Below are 17696 nucleotides of genomic sequence, written 5' to 3' on the forward strand. Positions count from 1 at the left end.
GTTTGAAATTATACGAATAGCATTTTCACTTACTCAAGTCCCAGAACCTGTTGGCCCCCCTGGGTGTTATTTTTGGTTAGTTTAGGTATTTTTGTTTTGTTTAGGGGGCCACACCCTGTAGTGCCTCAGGGCAACGCCCTGCTCCTTTAGCCCCCAGTCATGCTAGTGACCTTGTGCCAGGGATGGAACCTGGGCCACTTGCATGCAGAGCATGTGCTTGGTCCTTTATGCATCTCTCTGACTCAGGATCTGGGGGGTTTAATTGCCGAGAAAATAAGAGACTATTGGCTGAAAAGTGGAAGGGAAAAAAATTAGTCTCTTTGAGCTTCCTAAATGCTTTTCAGTTTCTGACCTTTCCCACAGACTGGCTGACTGGCGGGAAGTTAAGTGCATAAAGTTCTCCAGCCAGTGAGAGAATTCTTCGGATTGGAATCCAAGCCAGTCAAACAGGAGTTCAGGGAGTGATTGTTGGTTGTACAGGGTGCTTGCCTTGCAGGCAGCTGGCCCAGGTTGAGGCTATGACAACACATTTGGTCTACTGAGTCCTGCCAGGAGTGATCTGAGTCCCAAGCCAGTAAGTAGTAAGGCCTGAGCACTGCTGGATCTGCTCCAAAATCAAAAAAATTTAAAAGAAAGGATTTCACTCATCACCTTCCCTTTCTTTCTTTCTTTCTTTCTTTCTTTCTTTCTTTCTTTCTTTCTTTCTTTCTTTCTTTCTTTCTTTCTTTCTTTCTTTCTTTCTTTCTTTCTTTTCGTGGGCCTCTATCAGAAGGACTTAGGCCCCCTACCATAGGCTTTCTTAGACTGGGACTGATGGCAGAGAATATTGCTAACTGTACTTCCCAGGGCAGCCTGTACCTACTGGTTCCGAATGCTTAGCAGATGGGTATCTGCACGCAGCACCCTCTAGACTTGACTGCCCCCTGAGTGGTGATTCCGAATGGCTTCCCTTTGTTTATAAGTTCACGTTAATTTGGAGATTCACATATGCCTATATGAAAGAGAAATTTCAAAAGACAAAATTACAAATACAGGTATTTGGGTGTGTGGATGCTTCAATCCTCTGGATTATCCTGAGTACATTCTATTTTATTGTTTTTGTCTTGGGGCCACACCCAGCAGTGCCCAGGCTTTACTCCTGATTCTACACTCAAAAATTACTCCTGGTAGGGGCCTGAGAGATAGCACAGCGGTAGGGCATATGCCTTGCAAGCAGCTGACCCAGGACCGATGTTGGTTTGAATCCCAGCATCCCGTATGGTCCCTATGCCTGCCAGGAGTGATTTCTGAGCAGAGAGCCAGGAGTCACCCTAAGCACTGCCGGGTGTGCCCCAAAAACAACAACATCAAAAATTACTCCTGGTAGTGCTGGGGAATTATTTGGGATGCTAGTGGGTTGAACCTGGGTCAGCAAGGCAAAAGCCCTACCCACTGTACAGCACCCTCAGTCCCCAGTACACTCTGGAATAAAGCCTTTTTTGCCTTTGTAGACTGCCAGTTTGATGAGTGGGTTCAGTCCTGTGCTTGATGTTAAACTGAGAGATGGAAAGGTTAGAGCTCTAGTCAGGGCCCCTAAAACCAGATGTTTGACTCTGGACCTCTTTGTACTGTGTTCCCTTTTATCTCCTAAGAATTGAGAGCTGCCCTGGCCACCTTCCTAGTGCTCTCACACTTCTGCTACTGGTATTGATGAGCTTACTTGAGTAGAAGCAGGAGCTGAGTTAGGGAGATGGCTCAAAGGGCAGGAGTGGGTGCTTTGCATATGTACTGTATGCTACCCTCTTCTAGGACGACACTGGGAGTAATTCCAGTACACCACTAGGTGTAGGTCCCCAAATAAAAGTAGGGAGTGCAGAGATGGTGCAGGCTAGGACACTTTTCCTTGAATGTGGCTGACTTGCAGTTCTATCCCTAGCACCACATAAAGTCCCCTGAACATTGCTAGGTGTGGCCCCAAGAAGTAGGGAGCCAAAAGATAGCATCTCCATGCCTCCCACCTGGGGGCTCACTCTTGCTCTTGCCTAGGCAGGAAGAACAGAGTCTCTGCAAGTCCTGGGATGGGGTTTTAGATTCCAGCTTAGCTCAGTTGCTTCATCTGTACAATGTTGTTTTCATTCTCTGTGTTTGAAAATTAAGCAGGAAATGTCTGACCCACCAGACATTCTGTAAATATCCTTTCCCTCTATGGACTTCAGGGTGAACTGGACTAACCTGGGCTCCCAGGTGAACTGGTCCTAGGTAGCCTCCTCATCAGGTCAAAAGTCTAGGATTCTGGTAACATGAGCTTTTAGGGAGCAGTCCCAGGATGCCCAGTAAATCCGTCAAGTTTCCATTGCTGGCCAATTCTCCCCTCAGGGACCAGTGTGGGTGAGAATTCCAGGCCCAGAGAGGAGGTGCACTGCATTTAAGTGATATAAGTGCCCATGACATCATAGGATAATGCCAAATGATTTTCCCAAGGTCACCATGGAGCCTCCCACTGAAAAGCAGCTGCGAGCTTTTTCTGGGATGACAGAAGAGAAGAAAGAAATGTCAGAGAAGGGCCGGAGCCAATAGCACAGAGAGTAGGGCCTTTGCCTTGCATAATGCCAGCCTGGGTTCAATTTCTGGCATTCTATATGGTTTTCTGAGTCTGAGAGGGGTGATTTCTGAGTGCAGAGCCAGGAGTAACCCCTGAGCACTTGCCTATGTGACCCAAAAATCAAAAAAAGGAAGAAAAGTCTGAGAAAGAAAAGGGGCCTCCATTGGGAGAAATGAGAAATGAGGCTACAAAAGACAGGAGGTTTGTCCGAGATAAGGTTGTTATGGGAAAATTGAGATATTCTATAGCCTAAAAGAAAAAAGTGTGCCTGGGGCCTGAGAGATAGTACAGGAAGGTGCTTGCTTCACAAATGGCCAATCTGGGTTCAGTTCACAGCACTCCATATGGTCCCCCAAGTGCCACCAGGAGTGAGCCTTGAGCATAGATATAGCCAGGAATAAACCCTGAGCACCTCCAGGTATGCTATGCTGCCCTTCCCCTCCCCTAAAGGTCAGAGAAGATAGTACCTTACCTGTAACTGACCTAGGGTTCAATCCTCCATATTACATATGGGCCCCAAGTACCAGCAGCAAAGTTTCCTGGTTTTTTTTTGGTGTTTTTTTTTTTTGTGTGTGTGTGTGTGTGTGTGTGTGTGTGTGTGTGTGTGTGTGTGTGTGTTTAATAATTTTCATTGTGACCAAAGTGAATTACAAATCTTTCACAGTAATATTTTTTTTTTTTTTTTTTTTTGGTTTTTGGTTTTTGGGTCACACCCGGCAGTGCTCAGGGGTTACTCCTGGCTTTATGCTCAGAAATCGCTCCTGGCAGGCACGGGGGACCATATGGGACGCCGGGATTTGAACCACGGACCTTCTGCATGAAAGGCAAACGCCTTACCTCCATGCTATCTCTCCGGCCCCAGTAATATTTAAGGTACATAGTGACATGTTTCCTAGTTTTTGAGTACAAAACCAGGAGTAAGCACCTAACACAACCACTTAGTTGTGCTCCTCAAAAAATAAGAAAAAGGTGGCTCTTTTTTAAAACCTTTTTTTGGGAGGTTAGGGAATGATATTATTATTATTATTATTTTTTTTTTTTTTTTTTTTTTTGGATTACAGCCAGCAGTGCTCAGGGGTTACTCTTGACTCTGAAATAAAAAATTATTCCTGGCGTGCTGGGGGACTATATGGGATGCCTGGATTGAATCCCATCTATCATGTGAATGCCCTACTCTACCAGTGGGCCTACACTATACTCTGTCCCCTGGGAGCATGCTTTGGGTCATGCCCAGGAGTTCTCTGGGCTTACCCCTCCTGGCTCTGTTGTCAGGGATCACTCTTGGCAGAGGCCAGGGGACCTTCGGGTGCCAGGGGTCATGTGCTGCTGTAAGTGTCTTAGCCCTTATGCTATCTCTCTGCCCCTGGCACAATTGCTTTTGGTTTGGATGGTCAGGGGCTGGGGGAGGAAGGCTACTCCCAGTTTAGCTCTCAGAGGTTGGCCTCCTGCAGGGCCTCCTGAGTTCTGAGACAGCACCCCATCCCCCCATGCCTTTGTTTTTTAGTTTGCTGTTTGTTTTTGGTTTTAGCCAAACAAAAATAGGGCAGTGTTCAGAGGTTATTCCTGGCTCTGTTTGTGCTCAGGAATTCAGGAATTACTCCTGGTGGTGCTGGGAGACCTGGAGCATGGTCGCTTGTACGCAAGATAAATACTTTACTGGCTGCATTATCTGTCTAAAGGCCCCTCCCACCACTTTGTTTTTCACACTTTACATCCACCTCAATGAACAGGAATGTCCAGATGTCAGGACTTTGCAGTCTCTTTCTGGGCATTATGCATAGTTTGACAACTGAAACCCTTCTGTAAATGGAAACAAAAATGTGTCCTCTCAAAACTGTGACCTTGGGAAAGTGGCTTTCTACTGAGCCTTGATTTCCTTCCCTGGAGACTAGGGAAGGCTGGCTTGGGTGTGGTGAGCCTGGCCCCAGCCCATAGCGATGGTGGCTGTTCTAAATGGCATGACCATTTGAAGGTGTAAATATCTCTTCACGATGCTGGCCTCCTGCTGAGCCCTTCAGGTCCTTGCTTTCTTCAGGACCTTTCTCCAGGCTGGGTCAGCCTCAATTCCCCAGTAATTAGCTTGTGACTTGAGGGAGTTCCATTTTCCCTAGCTCCCAGGGTGACATCTATCCCTGCTCCCCCCCACCCCACCCCAGGCAGGCAGAGCTAGGGAGGCCTGGAACAAAGAGGGAAGTGTACAACATTGGCCAGGACCTGCAGCCTTCCCCCTCACCCCGCCTTACTCCTGGGCAGAGGTGACAAAGCCACTCAGTCCGGGAACTGGCATCCCCTGGATGGTGGAGCCGAGCAGGCTTCTGGGCGTAGAGAGGCCGTGTCCCCACTGGCAGGCCCTGGGCCTGGCTACCAGCACAGATCTCTGATTGTTAGCTCCCTCTGTGGGAGGGGTGGTGTCGAGCCTGTGGCTCTGTCCTGTAGCCACCAGGCCCCGGAGGCAGCAGCCTCTTCTGCAACATTGGGTTTCTGCTATCACTGAGCTGGGGCTTCCTAGCATGGCACTTCTGTAGAATTGTGAAGTGTTATCTCTCTCCAAAACCTCAATACTACTACCCCACTGGTCACTCACTGGCTTCCTCCATGCTAGGAGAGCGTGGGCCAGACCTCTTCCTGCTACAGAACCTTTGACGCACTGGGGCCTTTGTGGGACATTCAGCTCACATTGCCCGGAGCTCTTCTCCCTCAGTCCTGGCTTTGGGAGCTGCAAGGAAAGCTTAATCAGAAACATCTCTGCCATTTGACCTTAAGCTAACACATGCCTGTTGGAACTTGTCTCAACTGCAGGAGTCCTTTCACCACCCTGGTTTTGGCTGTGGGTTGATTTTTGGGCCACACCCTGCTGTGTGCAGGGATCACTGCTGGTGGGCTCATGAGATCATATGTGGTACCAGGGACTCGAAACCACCATCCTATTTCTCTTGTCCCTATGTGTTGGGTTTGTTTGTTTGTTTGTTTGTTTGTTTGTTTTGGTTTTTGGGCTAAACCCGGCAGTGCTCAGGGGTCACTCCTGGCTGTCAGCTCAGAAATAGCTCCTGGCAGGCACGGGGGACCATATGGGACACCGGGATTTGAACCAACCACCTTTGGTCCTGGATCGGCTGCTTACAAGGCAAACGCCGCTGTGCTATCTCTCCGGGCCCCTGGTTTTTGTTTTTGATTTTGTTTACACCACACTTAGTAATACCTCAAGGGTTATTCCTGGCTCTGCACCCAGGAATCACTCCTGATGGGCTCAGGGGACCATATGGGATGCCAGGGATCAAACCTGGGTTGGCTGTGTGCAAGGCAAATTGCAAAAGTAACGGGCCAACTGTATACAAGCACATGAGTAAGTGACTTCTCCCAGTGGTAGTAGTCTAGCTCTGCCCTCACTGTAAAGGCATCTATGTGTGTCCATAAGTATGTAATATCGTCATTTCCCTACAGGGTTCTCTTTGCTTCTACATATTCATCCTGGTCACCACCAACCTATAGAGGCCTGAACCTACCTGCACATGCATTATCTCCTCCTTTCTTTTTTTTTTTTTGGTTTTTGGGCCACACCCAATAACGCTCAGGGGTTACTCCTGGCTATGCGCTCAGAAGTTGCTCCTGGCTTGGGGGACCATATGGGACACCGGGGGATCGAACCCCGGTCCGTCCAAGGCTAGCGCTGGCAAGGCAGGCACCTTACCTTTAGCGCCACCGCCCAGCCCCATCTCCTCCTTTCTTGCTTTCTTCCCCTTGACAATCGGGGTGTGCTTCTCCTGTCAAGAGCTTACATATACATAGCACCACTGTTGGTTTCCTACCCTCATCAGCCTGCCCGTCTTAATTAAGCTGTCACACCACCACACTTTCTTCATGACAACTTCTGCTTAGTAGATCTGAAGTACCTCTTTTCTGTCCCTAGCCTCCACCTAAAATGTCCAATTCCATGAAGGCTAGGGTTCAACTTATTGTGTTGCAGAGTTTCCATTGACTACAGTAATGTCAGGGAATTGCATATAGACTTTATCTATATGCAATATTCCTTATATATAATACGTACTATGTTCTATATACTATAATTATATATAATATATATACTATATGTCTTAGTAATAGAATTGCTTTTTAAAAAATTATATTTTTGGGTTATAGCCAGTGGTACACAGGATTTACCCCTGGCTCTGTGCTCAGGGATCACTCCTGAAGGGGCTCTGGACCATAATGGTGCCAGGGATTGAACCTGAGTCAGCTTTATGCAAGACAAGTGCCCTACCTACCTCTAGTTTTTTAGTGAATATTCTTAGATAAGCCCTCCTTTTTTTTTTAATGTTTTTTTTTGGGGGGGGGGCCACACCCGGTGGTGCTCAGGAGTTACTCCTGGCTGTCTGCTCAGAATAGCTCCTGGCAGGCACAGGGGACCATATGGGACACCGGGATTCAAACCAACCACCTTTGGTCCTGGATCTGCTGGCTGCTTGCAAGGCAACGCGGTTGTACTATCTCTCCGGGCCCTAGATAAGCCCTCTTATGGAAAACTTGAGGTCTGAGGGGAAGAGGGAACAAAGGTTTTTTTAAGATCCCATAAGTGAAAGAGGGCTGTAATCTCTGCTGAGGGTGATGGGGACCTTGGCATATTTCTATAGTCTCATCAAACTTCCCCCCATCAAACTTTTTTTATCCTATTTGAGTTGGGACCCATCTCTCTGAACCACAGAATGCATATCTCCTTGCAGCGTTTACCTCTCCAGATGCTCAACCATACACACAGCCTAGGAAACAGCTATTTTGCATTCAACATCTCTTTTTAGTGAAGTTAATTTGTTTTGCCTGGATGACTTTAAAAACCCTGAACAATCTGTCTGGAGTTTACAAAAATTAGAAGTCCCCCCCCTTTTTTTTTTGGCAGGGGCGGGTCACTCCTGGCAGTGCTCTTGGGACCATGTGTTGTTGGGAATCAAAGCAGGACCTCCCACTGCAAAGCATGCATTTAACATTCAGCCCATTGAGCTATCTCTTCAACCTGGAATTGAGGACTTCAGAGCAGATATTGACAACCTTTTTTTGAGTGGGTGCCACATCTGGTGATGCTCAGGGCTTATTCCTAGTAATGCTTGGTTGGGGGGTGGTGGGTGGAGGGCAATATGTAGTGCAGGCATCTTTATTTTATTTATTAATTTATTTTTGGTTTTTGGGTCACACCCAGCAGTGCTCAGAGTTACTCATGAATCTTCGCTCAGAAATCGCCCCTGGCAGGCTCAGGGACCATATGGGATGCCAGGAATCGAACCACCATCTCCTGGGTTGGCCTTGTGCAAGGCAAACACCCTACCGCTGTGCTATCTCTCTGCCCCCCAGACTTTATTTTAATGAGTCAAATACTAAGTAAATATGTTGGACTTTGTAGACTATAGTCCTGCTCCAACCACACATCTCTTCCCCACAGCCTGAAAGCAGCCATGAACATGAATGATATATCAATGTAAACAATAGACCTTGTCTGTCTCCATGGATCTTGTCTGTCTCCATGCAACTTTATTAATGGTTTCTGACATTTGTTCTTCACAGCTAGGAAAACATCTTTTTAATAGACTCTCACGAATCAAAAAGTAACTCTCCTCACCCTCCAACCCAGTCTCTTAGATCTGTACAGCTTATTCTTGGCTGACAGGCTGGATTTGGCCCATAGACCAGTGTTTGCCAACATTGGTTCAGAGCAGAATTCATCCAAAAGATTTTATTTTGGTGGCCAAAAGATTTCTGACTTGAGCTGGGACTACCCTGGCACAGACCTAGCAGGCCCTAGAGAGTTGCAGGAATGGAATTTGACATACATAGAAAGCAGCAGGTAGAAACCTTGTTTCCTTCTAGATCAGCACCCGAAGCAGTGGAGGGAGGTGTGGAATGAGCAGACAGGGTGTAGAATTCCTTCCTGGAGACCCCATCCACCTCCACCACCGGGAGGTTTGAGGACAGCTGAGATCTTTCTGGTGAAGCACTTTTCCCTCTCCTAGCTGTCTCCTCATCTGTGAAGTGGGAGCAACCTCTCCCCCACAGCCTGGTGGTTAAATCAGGATGTGTTCACAGCCCCTGGCACACAGCCCAGCACCTCGCTGGTACTGCTGGTGCTGATAAATGCAGCAGCTCCCTCCTCCATCCCTGCAGAATAGATTGATGATGACTTCTGCCTCCAGGGTCACCATGGGGCTCAGGAAGGCTCAGCCATGCAGAAGTCCTGATAGCACTAGAAAGCTCAAAGAAAATCCTTTGGAGGAGAATAAATGCTTGAGGTCACCTGAAGGTCAGCACTGATGTTAAAACCCAGTCAGTCTTCTTTTGGAAAAGACCTGGTGAGACAGAAGAGATCGAGTACAATGCCAGTCTCAGAACAAAGAACTCAAGCCCCAGTCTTGGGTTTTACTGGCCGAGGGGCTCAGGAATTCTCGCCTTAGACTCCCCATCTATCACATTAGGTGGTCCTGGCAACTTTGCAATTTGGAGGGGGGAATGTCCTTTTTCAATGCACGTGACATCTTTTTTTGGGGGGGGGGTCACACCCGGTGGTGCTCAGGGGTTCCTTCTGGCTCTGCGCTCAGAAGTTGCTCCTGGCAGGCATGGGGACCATATGGGATGCCGGGATTCGAACCACCATCCGTCCTGGATTGGCTGCATGCAAGACAAAAGCCCCATCACTGTGCTATCTCTGGCCCCAACACATGATGTCTTTAAAAGAGACATAACCCATAGTAAAAAGGAGCTCTCAGACCAAAAGAGATGGTCAACAGGTTGAGTGCATGCTTCAAAGGTGATCCCTGGCACCACATACTGCCCCAAGCACTGCCAGGTATGAGTGCCTGCTGGAGTAGTATGAGTGGGAAGGCCATATGTCTTGCACTCAGCCCACCTGGGTTTGATCCCAATACTCCATATGCTCCCTTGAGCCCATCTGGAATGATCCCTGAGCATATATTGTCTAGGAGTAAGTGCTGAGCACAAGTGGGTGTGGCCCCAAAACAAGACAAGCTCTTGAATTGATCCTTATCCCACCCACTCCCTTCCCTTCTTAGAACTGGGGACCAGGAAATCACACAAAGCCTTAGGTCCCCCATGATGCAGTGCACCCAGGAAGCCATGTAGCGTTTTGTGGTAGATGGAAGGTAAGAGGAACATCTGGATTGTACTAGCTCTAAGGAATGCCCTCCCTCTTCATGGCAATAGCCTTACGCCCTTTCTCTGCCATTATTGACCAAGAGCTCCTTAGCACTGAGAATGCAGGACTGCAGGCATCCAATTGTGGGAGAAGTCCCAGATCTCATACATAGCGGTGCTGCCTGGGGTAAAAGGAAAGCTACAGACACCCAGAACAGAGATAGTGATGGTGAGGAGTGTTTGGGGGGTGCCAGCTCCTGCTTAGTGGGCCCCAAGACAGGATGTTTGCTGAACTGAGAGTCAGTCCTGTGCAATCCTGGAAGATTCAGGGTCAGAGCTAAGTGCTGGGCCCTGAGAGATAGCACAGCGGCGTTTGCCTTGCAAGCAGCCGATCCAGGACCAAAGGTGGTTGGTTCGAATCCCGGTGTCCCATATGGTCCCCCGTGCCTGCCAGGAGCTATTTCTGAGCAGACAGCCAGGAGTAACCCCTGAGCACCGCTGGGTATGACCCAAAAACTAAAAAAAAAAAACAACAACAAAAAAAAACAGAGCTAAGTGCTGCCACACTCCTGGGATCTAACTAGACACATGGGTTGGGGAAGGGGCAGTGGTGTTGGCATTTTCTTATCCTGTCTCCCCTTCTCATGGCACTGCTGGATAGACCCCATTCTAGCAGCTCAGAGGACACAGCACTCACCAGTGCTCTATGCCCTGCCTTGACTCCAGAGACCAACATGATTCATGTCCCCTCCTTTTTTTTTTTTTTGGATTTTGGGCCACACCTGGTGACGCTCAGAGGTTACTCCTGGCTATGTGCTCAGAAATCACTTATGGCTTGGGGGACCTTATGGGATGCCAGGGCATCGAAACGTGGTCTGTCTTGGGTCAGCTGCGTGCAAGGCAAATGCCCTACTGCTATGCCACTGTTCTGGCCCCCAGATCCCCCCCCCCTTTTTTTTTTTGGTGACTTTGTGACTTTTTTCCCTATATAGTTGTGGTCCTACAACTACTCCCAGCTAGGGTTGCAGGGACCCACGATGATCACTCCAGTGGTGTTCGGGGGCCCATTCAATGCTAAGAATGAAATCGAGGGCCTCTGAATGCCTAACTTCAATCCTTTGATCTGTTTCTCAGATCCCTCAAGGTCCTCTTCCTCAGGTGTTCCCTCTCCTGGAAAGGGGATACTGTGAGCAGTCGTAATGGAGTATCCCCTAATACATAAGTTGAACCCTGTAGAGTCTAATAAAGATTAGGTGGGCTTGGAGTATTCTGGAAGGTAGCCCCATCCCAGGGGTGGGCAGAGACTGCCAGGTCTCTAACTCACACATCTACCTCTGAGAATAGGTCCATCAAAAGCAACATGCTGTGGGCTTTGTGTCCATCCTCAAGGGCACAAACTGTCCTACCAGTTGGGCTCTTAAATGAATACATGTTGAGTGAACAATTCCCATCTCCATGATTGGTTACAAATAAGAGACTCATGGGAGGGGCAGATGATGCCTTGGCAGGTTGGGAGCAGAGGTGTCTTTCTGTCCTTCCCTGATTCAGCAAATGGATCCTGTCAGGCTTCAGGGTGGATATGGATACAGAACTCGACAGCTTCCCTTTGAGAATGAATTCCCATTTCATTGCTATGTGAGAAAATTGAGACCCAGGGACATAGTCACTTACCCTGTGCCCCAGCTCAAAAGTGAAGGAATGAAGTTTGCTGATTCCACCTAGAGCCAAGCTGCATGTGGGTTGTAGGTGGTGTTTGCCTAAACTAATCTCAATGCCCTCCACCTATCAAGGAACCAAGCCCCAGGCTCCCCTTGCCCTCCTACCCACAGCAACCCTCATTTCTTTTCTTTTTTTTTTTGTTTTTGTTTTTGGGCCACACCCGGTAACGCTCAGGGGTTACTCCTGGCTATGTGCTCAGACTATGTGCTCCTGGCTTGGGAGACCATATGGGACACCGGGGATCGAACTGCGGTCCATCCAAGGCTAGCGCAGGCAAGGCAGGCATCTTATCTTTAGCGCCACCGCCCGGCCCCAGCAACCCTCATTTCATCGACCATACCAGGACACACCCTACCCCTACCCCCATGCTGCTCTCTCTACCTGGAATGCATCTTGTCTGTTTGAGACTTTATCCTGTGAAGCTGGGAGCCACCAGAACCATACCTGGTAGCTGTAGGAAAGCTTTGCGGCATCAGGATTGGAATCTGTGACCCTATGCATGTCAGGCAGGTGCTCTAGAACTCTGAGCCTGGAATGCATTCTTTTTTTCTTTTTTCTTTTTTTTTTTTTTTTTTTCGGTTTTTGGGTCACACCCATCAGCGCTCAGGTCACTACTGGCTCTATGCTCAGAAATCGCCCCTGGCAGGTTCGGGGGACCATATAGGATGCCGGGATTTGAACCACCGACCTTCTGCATGCAAGGCAAACACCTTACCTCCATGCTATCTCTCCGGCCCCCTGGAATGCATTCTTGCCACTGTTCCCTCACTTGATAGATTCCCTGCATGTCCATCCACCCAACTCAAGTCACCTCCAGGGAACAGACAGATAGTACTTGGGCTAAAACTCTTACTGACTTGACTTCTCTGGCATCACATGATCACCCAATCACTGTCAGGAATAAGCCCTGAGCACAGTGGGGGTGATGGGATGGTGGGGGAAGGGTTGGTTGATTTGGTTTTTTTTTTGTTTTTTTTTTGGTTTTTGGGTCACACCTGGCAGTGCTCAGGGGTTATTCCTGGCTCCAGGCTCAGAAATTGCTCCTGGCAGGCACAGGGGACCATATGGGGCGCCGGGATTCGAACCGATGACCTCCTGCATGAAAGGCAAACGCCTTACCTCCATGCTATCTCTCCGGCCCCTGATTTGGTTTTAGTTTGGGGGCCACACTCAGCTGTGCTCAGGGGTTACTCCTGGCTCTGCACTCAGGAACTACTCCTGGCGGGTTCAGTCCATATAGGATGCTGGGGATCAAATCCAGGTTGACTGCTTGCAAGGCAAGCCCCTTACCTGTACTATCACTCTGGTCCCTGGTTTTGTTGTGTTTAGGTCATACCCACTGTGCTTATAGCCTACTGGTGGTTCTGAGCTCAGATTCTTTCTGTGAGGGATAGATGCTTGAGGGGACCATGTGTGATACTGGGGCAACCACATGCAAGACAAGCACCCTACCCATTGTATTCTCCAGCTCACCATCCCACTTTTGAAGCTCACACCTGCTTCCTCTCTGGGTAGAGACTCTTTCATGATATCAGGACTTGTCATCCAGGTCCAGGCCCTAAGGCAGCCACCAGATGCATGGATTAGCTGTATCATCTTCCATCTTATTTCAGTTGCTTTGTTCTAAGTAATCAGAAACCAGAGACTTGTAAAACACTTTTGTATATCCAATATGTGATATGTTTACATGATAGAAAATTGCAAATCAATTTGTCTGTCCACACATTGCCTAACAATGAATATTTCTCTTGTGCCTTCTTATAAGTTGATGCACATGTCTGTCTACTCCAGCCTTAGTTTATATACACAGAACACTCTAAAGCTGGCTTTGTTTGGTTTGGGTTTGGAGTCACAACCAGTGGGGTAGTCCATAGGGGTAATTAATGCCTTCCATTCGTGTCCCCTGCTTACAATAGCTTCAGGCCTGGCAGCAGCTCCAGCATAAAAAACACGTGCCCTTTGAGCCACTTCCCTGCTTCAAGCTAGCTTAATTTTTCCAAATCATGATGTAAAAAGCCTTTTGTTTGTTTGTTTGTTTGTTTATTTGCTTGTTCGACATATCCAGTGGTGCACAGAGCTTACTCAGCTCTGTGCTCTAGGGTCACTCTTGAGAGGTCTTGGGGGTGGGGGTTGATGGGACTATGAAATGCAAAGCATAAATTCCCTTTGCTGGACCAACAGTGCCAGTAGGTAGGGCACTTACTTGCCTTGCATACCAGACTCAGATTTGATCCCAGCATCCATATGGTCCCATGAGCCTGACTCCTTGAGCACAAAGCCAGGAGAAAATTCTGAGCACAACTAGATGTGACACCAAAAATCAAAGCTAGTGTGTGCACTCTCTCTCTTCTTAGGTATGCCATTATACAGCAATACCACATTTTTTTTTACAAGCCCTATGTTTGCATTCTAATTTAATATACTAATGTAAGATGAGGTGAGAAAAGGATGAGACCAGCCACATCAGGGCCTCTTTCTGGGCAATACTGTGGATGGATACCCAGCTTCCAGAGATTCATCCAACAGAGTGCCCTTCTTGTTTGGTGGGTTCAGCCACTGCCATCGAGCCCTCCTCCTCACTGCTTAGTGCCTTGTGACATCTTCTTACTTAATCCTACCCACAATCACCAGGACTTGGCGGGGAGCCCATCAGAGCTGGTCTTCCCAGTGCTCACCGCCCACTTGGCCTGGGGCTGTGGGGAGGGCTTGGCTAAGAGGAGATCAAGGCATGTTACCCCCCTCCAGAAAAGTCCAGCATCAAGGACAGATTCCAGAGTTTGGCCAGGCAGAAGCCAGGTCAGTAGGTTGCTGTCCCAGTACACATGCTTAAGGAAAGAACCCGAGCTGCCTCCTTTTTTTGACCTCTGCTGTAAGCAGCACTTCTGCTGAAGGGGACCACACTGGAACTTCATCCACAACTAAGCCAGGGGTGTTACTCAGTAGTAGATCTCATAATTGACGTAGAATACCCTAGGTTTGCTCCCTGCATGCATGTTTACATACACACACACACACACACACACACACACACACAACACACACAGCAGGGCTGGTGCCGGCCTAGTGCTGAGGTGGTTGCCCCTCCCCTCCTTACCATGTTGCAGCCAGTTGTGCTGCAGGGAAAGAATCCTGTCTTTTCTTTGGTGTCCCTAGTCCCATTCTATCACAGCCAGCACGGGACCTGGCTTCTCTACTTTTATAGCCAGAGGAGACCTTTCTCTCTAGCACAGCACTGCTGCTGTCTTTGGGCCCTTGGGCTTCCCAGGCCTTATTCTCCGCCCTCACCCCCATCCAGAATCCATTGGAAAGATGTTGGTACAAGATTCATACTTTATGCCAGGTACTTTTCCAAAGCACATTTCTGCCTCTGTTGTGTATGCGGTTAACTATAGGAAGCTTGTGTTCTGGGGGCAGGTACAAGAGCTCCAGCCTTGCTCTATTACTGCCTGCAGATCCTTGAACAAGCCAGAACTTACCTTTCAGGCCTCAGTTTTTCTTCTGTATAAATAGGCGTAAGTGAGGGTATTGGGGTCACACGTGCAATGTGGCCAGATTCAGCTGCTTTCATTTTACAGACAGGTATATGGAGGGTCCAGAGAGAAGTACAGAAGACCAGTGACCTTAGTCTGCTCAAATGTACAGAGCAATGGGACAAGTGGGCTGGATTTTAAAACCACTGAGCTGAATCTAAAAGATTGGGGGGGGGGGGTGCTGAATCTAAAAGATTGGGGGGGCGTGACAAAATGCTAGCACAGTAGGTAAAATGTTTGCCTTGTGGGGCTGGAGAGATAGCATGGAGGTAAAGCGTTTGCCTTTCATGCAAGAGGTCATCGGTTCGAATCCCAGCATCCCATATGGTCCCCTGTGCCTGCCAGGAGCAATTTCTGAGCATGGAGCCAGGAGTAACCCCTGAGCACTGCCGGGTGTGACCCAAAAACCACAAAAAAAAAAAAAAAAAAAATGTTTGCCTTGTTTGATCCCCAGCATCCCATAAGGTCTCCTGAGCACCACCAGGAATGATCCCTGAGTAACCAGGAATATGATCCCAGAGAGCCAAGAGCATTGCCAATTGTGACCCCCTCCCCCCAAATCTGGGGAACCAGTCCCCATTTAGTTGTGCCTCCCACAGTATGGAATACCCCCTTCCCAAGGTTGCTGGGATCCTGAACCCCAGACACCCTTTCCCAAGAGAAGGAGACCCTAGAGAATGTCATGACTTGACCCCTCTAGCTAAGATCTGGCAACAGGAATAGAGACCCCCCCATCCCCAACTCATCTTCCTGGGAGTGAATCTGGCAGCCCCAGATTTAGAAGTACATAGAGCTGGTCCTGGCTCTGAGGTCAGTGAGTCGCCAAGTTTCCTGGGAGAATGACTGGTGTGGTGCCAGGAGTCATGCACGAAATCTGAGCTGGGGAGCCTGGCAGCCTGCCCTGTCCTGTGGTAACCTGGGCGCAGACATGCCTGTAACTGTGCTGTGTGTTCTCTCTGCAGAAGCTGACCGGCCGCCTCTTGATGGCCGTGGGAGGGGCAGTGCTTGGCTCCCTGCAGTTTGGCTACAACACTGGGGTCATCAATGCCCCCCAGAAGGTAAGTGCTGTTCCTTTCCTGGTGGATCTATGCTCACACACACATGCACCCCCTGTCTTGGGGTGTCTTATCACTGATATCAGCTTTCTGTCTGTGTCCCTCACCCTCAGCCAGTTTGGGGCCCTGAGACTTTGACTTTGGTATCTTGGGACTGCAGGAGTTTGGGAGGGAGGAGCGCCCAGCATCTTGGTTTTATCGGTTGTCTCCACCAGCCTTCTAGCCCATCCCACACAGATAGGAAATAATCAGAGCAATTAGCCCAGTGGAGTGGCCCTGCCCTTTTGAGGCACATTGGGTAGCCCAGCGCTTTCATGGCTCTCCTCTCACTAGCAGCGGGCCTCATGCAGGTGGGATGAGTGGTTTGAGGCACCGACTGTGTCCCTGGTCACCAGGCCAGAATGGAGCTGCCCTCCAACCGTTTAGCGGGGAGCTCCTCCTAAGCCTGCAGTCACACTCGTCCACACCTTCCCCCATCTGCCTCCGCAACCATCACGGCCTAGTGCCAATCAAAGCAATATGGCGTCTGGCCGCAGGGAAACCCAGGCCCAAGGCGGGGCCTGCTTCCCTCTCCCCACCCACCTCCCAGATTTGTCCTCACTTGTTCAACTGAACCTCAGGACTGGGAGGGACCCTACTATTGCCTCCAGCCAGCCTGCCCACTTAGAATGGGAGGTGGGGAGGGGAATCCAGGAAGGTAAAAGACTGTCCCAACCCTAATCAATCAACCTTTTACCTTCCTTTAAGAGGTTGTGCCCCGCTCTCTATTTCTTCATCAGCCTGAAAGCAGGCCTCTGGCTAGTGGGATGATTTCCATCTCAGGATCACCCAGTGATAGGCAGAAGCTAAACTCCTTTATTTTCATCACCTCAGGCCTGCCTGAGGTGTGTAGGCTGAGTGGACAGCCTGTTGGTATCATGTAGACCAATGTGACCACAAAGGGGATATGACTGACTCTGGAGGAGCAAGGGCTGGTTTGTGGGAGCTGGTTTGAGCAGTTCAGGAGTCAGCACCACCTTCAAATAAGCAGGGGCTTGCTATAAGGGCCACACCTGAGGCTGGGAGTAGGTCAGTGGGAAGGTTGGGTTTGCTGAGTCATGATGAGCTGCAGCAGTGGAGATGGCAGAACTTTTCCCAGTTCATCTGAAATGGCCACTGTGGGCCCAGACCTGGAAGAGCCCCAAGTCCTGCTTTTGCTAAGTGCTCTGAGCATCCTTTGCCAAGATGTGCCTTGGCTGACTGGGTGGGAGAAGCATTTTAGAAAGACTCTGTATGTGGTGAGAGAGAAAGTGAGTTCTTTCTCTCATGGCCCTGAGGGGCCCTCAGACACCCCCAGATTCTGTCTTCATGGGTCTGGGATGCAAATTGACCTTTGTGTTTTGACTCCCTCAGTGACATTGACATGTGCTCCCTACTGAGTGAGTGCTGTTTGATTGTGGCCACATCACTTGTTAATGGCAGAACTTAATGGGTCACAGAAGATGTTTTCCAGAAGGGGAAACAGAAGGGTCATGGGAAAGCAGAGGGTCTGCAGAAGCAAGAGTCTAGAGTCCCGGGTGAGAGATAGTTTGTTGTGTCACTCATGTCAATGGGGGAGAATTGGCCAGGAAGGTCAGCGGGAGAAGCACCTTGTGGAAGGGGACTCACTTGGAGAAGAGCCAGCCCCTGGCACACAGCGGG

At 49.1% G+C, this 17696-nt stretch overlaps 1 protein-coding gene across 1 annotated transcript in view; it reads left to right on the forward strand.

Annotated features, from left to right (window-relative positions):
• The window catches only part of SLC2A1 (solute carrier family 2 member 1), a 32431-nt gene that overhangs the window by 1861 nt on the left and 12874 nt on the right, over nucleotides 1-17696 (forward strand). The window contains exon 2 of the mRNA XM_049774809.1: nucleotides 15924-16019. Coding sequence (XP_049630766.1) covers nucleotides 15924-16019 — 96 coding nt within the window. The remainder of the gene's footprint in view (nucleotides 1-15923; nucleotides 16020-17696) is intronic.

The sequence above is a fragment of the Suncus etruscus genome, chromosome 6 (assembly GCF_024139225.1).
Source record: "Suncus etruscus isolate mSunEtr1 chromosome 6, mSunEtr1.pri.cur, whole genome shotgun sequence".
Lineage (NCBI taxonomy): Eukaryota > Metazoa > Chordata > Mammalia > Eulipotyphla > Soricidae > Suncus > Suncus etruscus.